The 9,680-nt window shown below is 40.3% G+C and overlaps 1 protein-coding gene across 2 annotated transcripts in view; it reads left to right on the top strand.

Annotated features, from left to right (window-relative positions):
* Positions 1–9,055, top strand: part of CACNB4 (calcium voltage-gated channel auxiliary subunit beta 4) — a 270,917-nt gene extending 261,862 nt beyond the window's left edge. For both annotated transcript variants that reach the window (XM_068966818.1, XM_068966819.1), the window contains exons 13-14: positions 5,868–6,053; positions 8,795–9,055. In XM_068966818.1, coding sequence (XP_068822919.1) covers positions 5,868–6,053; positions 8,795–9,055 — 447 coding nt within the window. The remainder of the gene's footprint in view (positions 1–5,867; positions 6,054–8,794) is intronic.
* Positions 9,056–9,680: the final 625 nt, after the last annotated feature.

Below are 9,680 nucleotides of genomic sequence, written 5' to 3' on the forward strand. Positions count from 1 at the left end.
TATGAGACTTGGACTATAAAGAAAGCAGAGTGCCAAAGAATTGATGCTTTTGAACTGTGGTGTTGGAGAAGACTCTTGAGAATCCCTTGGACTGCAAGGAGATCAAACCAGTCAATCCTAGAGGAGATCAGTCCTAAATATTCACTGGAAGGACTGATGCTGAAGCTTAAACTCCAATACTTTGGCCACCTGATACAAAGAAGTGATTCATTTGAGAAGACCCTGATGTTGAGGAGGATTGAAGGTGGGAGGAGAAGGGGACGACAGAGGATGAGATGGTTGGATGGCATCACCGACTCAATGGACATGAGTTTGAGCAAGCTCCAGGAGTTAGTGATGGACAGGGAGGCCTGCAGTCCATGGGCTCACAAAGAGTCGGACACAACTGAGTGGCGGAACTGAACTGAACTGAAGCTGGGCAGCACAGCCAATAGATAAATAAATAAAAAGCAGAACCATCTATTTTTTTGAAAAAAAGAATGAACAGTATGCATGGGTGTGGTGAGGAAAATGTGTTTGGGTTGAGAATGAAAGTCATAGATCATTAAAACAGAGGAACTAAAAGGTATCAAAGTCACCATATTCTTTACCTTCCTGCTTTCCCCACAGATCAGTGGTAGGAATTATGATTGTGTTTCCCTTTTGGCTCATTAAAGTGGAAACTGTGCCTGAAACTAACTGCTAGAGCCACATGATATTGGTAGGCTTTCCTTTATCCCCCAAAGTACTCCTAAATCTTTCAAAATCCCTTTAACTTAGAGTTTCCTATCACTAGTTGACCAGTGAGTTGAGTACTCAGGAATTCAAAGCTTTAATAATATAAAGAATGCAGTTCTGACATGAAAGAAACATTGGCTGGTTATTTTATAATTAGCATTGCCTATTTGCCATTCAGCCATTTCATTTCACTGAATAGTGCTTGCCAGTCATTTTTTTACGTGGTGGCAAATTAAAGATCTCTATGTTCCAATAATAAAGAGGCAAAACTATGCTCGCCCCTATTATTTCTTTTTTCCACTTAGAACTAGGAAAGATGCCCCATGTGAGGTTCTATCTCTGCACAACAAATCAATGAAAGCAATGCTTATACCATGGGAGAGTTTATATATATTTAATCCCCTGGCTACTTAGTGCTGTACCAATTTAACAAAAAAGTTAGGATTCAACTGAAGCATTCATTTCTAAGTTTTATAAACTTTTAATTTTAAAACATTTAACAACAACTCCTAGATAAAACATGTTAGAAATTATTTTTGTTTTAACGAGATTCTCCCTCTTTGCTAGAAAGTATGCATTTCACAGTCATAAAGACTTGCCCATTCCCTCTCTATATCCTCCCACCCAGGAGAATGTATTGTAAAGGAAAGAAATGGAACCTGTTGAAATCCTCAGTGTAGTAACTGAAAAGTACTCCATGTTTTCTGAAGACCAGCATGACCTACCTTCCGATTCTCCCCAGTTTTGCAGATTTGCAGATTTGCACACTCAAAGTACTTCTGGGAAGTACTCGGTCCCAGGCAAACCAGGATGGCTTGCTCTAATTCAGGTTGCTCTAATTCAGATATCTTCCTTGGGCAAGTATGTGATACTCCGTGAATGAAGAACTAGACAGATCTTTACATACTTAAATTATTTTAAAAAAGCTATTGCAGACTTTCTTCATTCCTATTATATTCATCTTCAATCTTTCTCCCTTTATTTCCTGCCGTTTCTGATTTCTGGACCACTGGATAAGCTAGAGGCATGTTTTTCATTCGTTATTTCTCAGGCTTCAGTGTTTTCATTTTTCTGAAAGAGGTTGTCCAGAAAAGGGACCTCCTCTGCCTGATTTTCTGGTGACTTGTTTTGACTCTTCCGTTCACTCCTTATTTACTTTGGCAGCCGCATTATTTCTGCTCAGCTCAGCTGAAGAAAATATCTCATCACAGAATGTCAGAGGCGCGTGCCGTGTCAGTACTTTGAAAACAGCTCAGCATTACCCCTATCTCCAGCAGTCTCAAGGGCATGGTGTCACCGAGTGGATAACCCCTCACTGCCTGTGACTGTCCCATTACCCACACCCTCTTCTGATTAGATAGCTCTCTGCATCCATATCCCATACCGGAGGCCTCACATATTACACAGTGAAGAGCTAACTGCACTTGAACCTTTAAACTTAAGAAACATTGGCAGAGCTGGTTTGCATAATTCATTTGTCTGCTTTTCTTTGAATTTCTCTTTGTATAATTAAAAAAATTTTTTCCTGCCTTATCCTCATTTTGTAACACTCTGGTCTAATCAGCTGTGTTATTTCCTAAACAGTTGAAAGGAAAAATTGTCATAGATACCAAGGCTGTGAGATTCCTCTTAGTTGGGAATAAGCTGCATATGTCAGTATTCATTCAAAAGCTGAAATTTGCTTTGCTCTGTGCTTTTGAAAGCCTAAAAGCAATTTCAAATCATCTTCCATCGTATAGCTGTCTTTTTAGCAGTGCAAAAGCTTAGTTTCCTAGAAATGAATGAGACTTTAGCAAACAGCCATGTGCTGATGCATACAAATTCTATCCATTGGCAAAGGAAAGCACTTTATTAAACTACTTGTAATTCAGTGTATGTTTAATTCTGTCTGCATTGTTATTAATACAATGTATTAATAACATGTGGAATAGCCAGGAAGATAGAAATCTCATTCAAATAATGCTTTGCAATGGGTGCTCCTTACCACATTTTGCCCTCTCTGGGCTTTGCAGTCCTGACTGTGATAATTAGAACCCGTAGTCCAAGTGTCTCTGGATGGTTCATTAACTTGAGAGTTTATGAAAACAAGAAAATGACTTGTTGAGACTGTGGCTGCTGCTGCTGCTAAGTCGCTTCAGTCATGTCTGACTCTGTGAGACCCCAGAGACAGCAGCCCACCAGGCTTCCCCATCCCTGGGATTCTCCAGGCAAGAACACTGAAGTGGGTTGTCATTTCCTTCTCCAATGCATGAAAGTGAAAAGTGAAGGTGAAGTCGCTCAGTTGTGTCCGACTCTTAGCAACCCCATGGACTGCAGCCGACCAGGCTCCTCCGTCCATGGGATTTTCCAGGCAAGAGTTATTGAGACTACTCTTTGGTTTCTGGGTTTTTTTTCGCTTGTTTTTGTTTTGCTTTGTAAATTTTTATTTTAATTATTTTTGTATTTTTAAACCTTTTTATTTTATATTGGAGTATAACCAATTAACAACATTGTAATAATTTCAGACAGACAGGAAAGTGACTTGGCCATACATGTATATGTATCCATTCTCCCCCACACTTCCCTCCCATATAGACTGCCACATAATGTTGAGCACAGTTCCCTGTGCTATATATAGTAGGACCTTGGTGGTGGTTTCTTTTAAACAGAGCAGTGTGTACATGAGACTACACGTTGTTGAGATCCCATATTATAGAATGAGATTTATGTAATTGAATTATACAGTTAACATCAATAACACTATATAAACAGCAGACTCCAGATGAAATACAGTCTGGAATTTGTGGCCAGTTTTAGCCTGGAGTGGCTGACAGAGTGGTCCTTTGTGCTGGCCAGGTTCCTCTTTCTTCTTCCTGTCTCGTCTAAGTGTATGCACACCCTCTGGGATGGGGCTGATTTTGTTCCATTCAAGTTAGCATTGCAAGGCCATCAGAGAATGCAACGTGTATGTCAGAGCATTAGGGACATTTTTCAGAGTCTACATTTGTAACCGTTGATGGTTTAGGTTTATGGTTGATGGTTTAGGTTTAGGAGGGAGCTTTTGATTTCAAGAGACAGATACCTGCTTGATTTGCGATAGTGGGAAGAGGATTTATTACAAGGATATATGCTGACTGACACTGTGGACCTAACTGTTTTCTCATTCTCTCATGGACTGTATGGTCTCTTCCATTGTGTCTTTTGCTCCTCTCTATTTTATTCTCTTCTCTCTACAGATAGAATTCTTTGACTTACTCATAATTTCCCCTCCCTCATAAATTTGACTTTCACATATCACTCTGCACCTCCTTCTATATCCATAACTTTAAGCTGCAATTCTGAACATTCAATGGTTCAGTCTCTGTTGTTCTGAATTGAAGTCCCAGTGTGGCATAGACTATTATGGATTTTAATACGTTTCTCTTACCCAGAGTGAATGCTTCTTGAGCATAAGGGTGGAGTCTGTTTTCTTTGCCACAGTATACTCACAATGCCTAGCACAGAATAGGTATCAAGTAAATATTTTATGAATGAATAAAATATGCAAAAACCCATCTGAAATCCACTAATAGGCATTCTTATGGGGGAAAGGTTTCTACATGACTTCAGCTGGCTCTCTTCTCAAACACCAGTTGGCTTAGACTGAAGTCACCTTATTATTTCCTAGTTGCTAAATACTTCTCACTGCCTTGCAAATTAGGGTCAAAATGTTCAGTAAAGATTGATGTGATGAAACATTCAAAGAGTAAATGTTGGGAGAGAGATTGTTTCCATGGTGACTTCTGCTTCAGGGAGCCCTCACATTGATGAGAGTGAGTCAGCTGACCCCCCACCAACCCAGAGCCATCCAGTTGCTGAAAACCGATAATCCACCTGCAGCATCAAGTCTGGGTGGCAGCAACCCTGCATTGAATCCAGTACTGGAAGCTCCTTCTTTGGCTAAAATGAGCTTGTGAAAAAGCACATGGGGGCGGTAAAGTGGTGCAGCAGGCAAGGTGTGGATTCAGCTGCTGAAAGTCAAGGATGTACTCTCACTTACCTGTGTAATGGCTTTTATCTCTATGAGGCTGACCCTTCAGAGAATTGGTGTCCCGGTTATATTCTCTCTGTGTTCCCAACCACACTGCAGCGACAGAGGGGCCACTCTATTCCTACGGAGCAGAAGAGCAACTTCCAGATTATAGAACAGGTGTCGGACCAAGTCCTTAGTGACAGACACATGGACACCAGGCACTGTGTGACCCCTCCCCGACCCCTAACCACTACCTCTGCAATCACTTATTCCTTGGTCTTATTCCTGTTTAACTATTTCACACAATTATCCTCTAGCAGCAGAAAGACTATACTGTGGTTTTCTACTACTACTCCTTTACCTGTCGTGTTGTTTTATCATGAGAGAGATTACATCATTTCACAAACATCCTAAAAATTCCCAAGTAGGGACTTCCCTGGTGGACTAGTACTTAATAATCTGCCTTGCAGTGCAGGGGGTGTGAGTTCAATCCCTGGTTGGGCAACTAAGATCCCACGTGCCGCAGAGCAACTAAGGCAGCATGCGGCAACTACTGACCCCACGCACCACAACTAGAGTTTGTGTACCCAAAAAAAAAGATCCTGCAGGCCACAACTAGGACCCAGTGCAGCCAAATAAGTAAACAAATGTTAAAAAATAAAATTACCCAAGTAAATGTTATTTCCTCCAACATAATTTGCGAGATGAAATGTTTATTCCTGTGATACATTTGTTACTGAAACATTTTTAGAACTCCTCTTTCAGTGCCATTAACTTGCTTCTCTCATATTCTGAAGTAAGTAAATATTCAGTAAGTATCCATAGGAATATATGGATAAAGATGTAAACACATATGTGTTTTCACTATATTCTACTTAGAACTCTTCTTTATGTACCTCATCTTTTTTTTTCCCCTAAATAATGAAAGATCCAGATATCTAATGAGCATTCCCATTTTTATGTCATTGTCCAAATTTGTACATGGTCAACCTTGCAGTTCTTTATTTGACTTTAACTTTAGGAACTGCCGGTACATCCCCTCAAATTTGATATTTGCTGTTGGACGTTAGAAACAACATTATCTGCATGAAATAGAATTTCAGGTTTCATGGTCTAACATTTGAAGTATAAATAAAATGGATTTTCTTTTTATCTGCAGGAAATGTTCGATGTCATACTAGATGAGAATCAGTTGGAGGATGCGTGTGAACACCTGGGAGAGTACCTTGAGGCCTACTGGCGTGCCACCCACACGACCGGTAGCACCCCCATGACCCCACTGCTTGGAAGGAACCTGGGCTCAACAGCACTCTCGCCATATCCCACAGCAATTTCTGGGTTACAGGTAGTGTCACTTGTGCTTTTACAACCTTACATTTAAGCTTCTATAGGAAACTCGATTGAGATGGAGATGGGGATTGTCCTTACTCTGAAGAGAGAACCGTGTACGTTACTATATCAAAAAGTCTAAAGTAGTGGCTACTCATATAGACTATTTTACATTTTACGCACTCAAATGACTTTGGTTCATATACTTGCTATAAAGTATTAGCAAAAAAATTCTTCAGATTCGCATCTTTTGGCTGCAGATTCAAACAGATATTTTACACTTTCACATATACTGTTTTACTGTACCCTCAGAAAGCACTGGGCTTCCCTGGTGGCTCAGATGGTAAAGAATCAGCCTGCAGTGCAGGAGACCTAGGTTCGATCTCTGGGTTGGGGAGATCCCCTGGAGGAGGACATGGCAACCCACTCTAGTATTCTTGCCTGGAGTATTGCCATGGACACAGCAGCCTGGCGGGCTGCAGTCCACGGGGCTGCAAAGAGTCAGACACGACTGAGTGACTAAGCACACACAACACACACAGAATGCATTACCTAGTCATGATCTACCCTAGACAGAATTATCCAGAGAATGGCCTTTTCCTTAGAACTTGGTACTGTGTTCATTTATAATGACTTTTACTTAAATTCATCCCTCCTCTGCTTACACTGGTGGTCTAGTGGTTAAGAATCTGCGCTTCCAATGCAAGGGGCAAGGGTTCGATTCCCGGTTCAGGAACTAAGATCCCACAAGTGCTAGTGTTGGCCAAAAATGAACTCATCTCTGCTATGTCTAAACCCTGTATGAAACTTACTACCTACTAGTCAGGGGTCTATTCATTACTTCTCCACATCACTTCTTCAGTATTAGACAGTGGTGGCGCTGTCAGGCACAGGACCAGCTAAGTGAGGAGGGAGAGACAGACATTATGACCAATCTTACCTAACCCCGCCCCACAGGCTGCAGGGCCTGTCCATGTGCAAACAGAATGCGCAGAGTAGAATCATCTTGGCTGGAAATAGTGACAGATCTCTGAGTTTTCTTAGGGGTTAGCAAGGCCCACCTTGGCCATCACCTATGGCCTCTAGGGGAATGGGGGATGAATGCAGGATCAGGAGGCTCGCTCTCTTGCTGTTCAGGTGCTGTGCTCAGGGCCAGATGTGGGGAGCCAGAGGCATTATAATATGAAGTGAATCTGGTATGAATATGAATGAATGATATATCATATGAATCTATATGATACCAAGCAGCTGTGGGAATGTGGCCAGACCCCCAGCTGATTGAAGAATGGTTGTCAGTCGAGTTCTCTTGCATCGTGACGAGTATTGTATTAATGGGTTGTGATAGTCATAATGTAGATTGTGTAGTGTTAACTCTAAGATAAATAGCACTCTCTGAAATGTTATTAGAACTCTATTACTCTTTTACAAAGCTACATCTTTGTAAGAAAAAAAAAGAACTACCACATAAATAAATAGTTTTTGTGGCTGGAAATGAACTTGGGAAACATCCTATTATAATATGCAGTGTATGTGTGGGCACTGGGACTCTTTCTTTCCTTGTTTTACCACCTGCATGCTGACCTGAGCGTGGCACATCCACTGACCAGTTAGAGTTGGCTCCGAGCTATATATTGTGGGAGGGGAAATGGATAAATGAAGCAATGTGATTCCACCTACACAAGTTGGTAGAGATGAAATGTACTTTGTTTATGAATATAACACTCCTGACTTAGCACCTCTCAGACATCCACCTGGAGTGGTTCCCCCACTTGAGTTAACGTGGTGCCCTTGGTTCTGGGGCCAAGTTCTCCTAGTAACCATGGGCACTTAATTGTTAGACCCCTAGTTGGGGCTAGAGGCAGAGGCTGTGACTGTTGAATGAGTTTCCCGCTGAAGGTGAGTATCCTTTAGAGAAAATGCACCTTGGTCTTTGGTTTCATCAGTATCCTGTTTCTTAACTGAGGCAACCTACTTAAGCAGGTAGGCACAGCTAAGGATACATGTTTTCCTGAGATCTGAAGAAAAATGTTAACAGCATTTACTGAGCACTTAAATAAGTGACTGAAGATATTAATTTCATGTTATCAGAGAAATTTATATTCTGAGGATTATTTTTCCTGGACATTTCAGTTGGAGGAAGCAAGAATTGTAAATGTATCAGTTAGCTGCCTTCAATTTATTGTATACTTCTTTGGAGACAATGTTGCTGAGTCTTGCATTTATGTAGGATGTAGAAACATACTTTATGGGCAGTACAAATCATAATTTTACTAAAATATTTTTAAAAGGTATAAGGAACATTCAACTAGATAAAGAAGTATGTGACTTTAGGAGGAAGCTTTTATCAGTTCAAGAGAGGAAGAAAAAATAGCAGATAATATTCTGAACTTCAACTTATTTTCCAATAGTAAAATAATCCTCATTTTTGCAATAGAAGTGGAATTATTAGGCTCTCCTAAATATACTAAATTTCATTCAGCAGTTAACTTTCACTTTTATATTCTTCATAGGAAGCATAAGTATGCAGTGTTATGTAATTAAAATTCACAAACTACCAGCACTTTAAGCCTCTTCTCATGTTGTATACCAAATACATAAGACCAGATATTTCGAGCAGACCATTTGTACATCAGAATGTTTTATTAAGTCAAATATTTAGCTTCTTATTGTACAGATCCTTCTGTTGTACATACATTTGCATGTTCTATGTGAACAAAGCGGATGTGATTTAACCAGTGAACCATCTGATATTTTTAGAGTCAGCGTCTGAGGCACAGCAACCACTCCACAGAGAACTCTCCAGTTGAAAGACGAAGTCTAATGACCTCTGATGAAAATTATCACAATGAAAGGGCTCGGAAGAGTAGGAACCGCTTGTCTTCCAGTTCCCAGCATAGCCGAGATCATTACCCTCTGGTGGAAGAAGATTATCCTGACTCATACCAGGACACTTACAAACCTCACAGGAACCGAGGATCTCCCGGGGGATATAGCCATGATTCTCGACATAGGCTTTGAGTCTGCAGAAACAAACAAAAAGTTCATCTGTTGACGATTTGCCATAGCGCTGCTAGGATACAACCAGTCATCTTAACGTGGCAAGCGCAGCACAGTACTGACTGTGCTTATGGGCTGCTGTCATTGATGCTAAGAAGGGGCAAAAAAATGTACATTATGCCCTTAAGTCTAGATGGATCTCGGATGCCCAATCATACAGATATTTTTAAGTGCAACATTTACATAGCAGTACCTTTTGTTTTCTTCATTAGATTTAGACACATCAATTTGTAATTTAGGGTACTTATCAAGGCACATATAAAACAATTTCCCATGCTGGAAATTCCAAATGACCAGTTCCAGTTGGAACCAATTTATAAACCAATTCCTGTTGGAATTTGGGTGAATCGACTAGAAAGTCTACTTGAGCATGTTGTAATCAATTTAAAAATCTGAAAAAAAAAAAAGAAACTAATTAATAAGAGAATCAAAATACCAATAGAAGTGAAAACCAGCTGTTGTATTTATTTGCTGGAAGCTAAATTTACACTTAAAGTTGGAATGTATAAACATTTTAATACACGTTAACATTGCCAGAATGGCTTTTCTAACTTACCAAATGGATTCATAGTGCCAAAAACAAAAT

Source organism: Capricornis sumatraensis, chromosome 3 (genome assembly GCF_032405125.1).
Source record: "Capricornis sumatraensis isolate serow.1 chromosome 3, serow.2, whole genome shotgun sequence".
Lineage (NCBI taxonomy): Eukaryota > Metazoa > Chordata > Mammalia > Artiodactyla > Bovidae > Capricornis > Capricornis sumatraensis.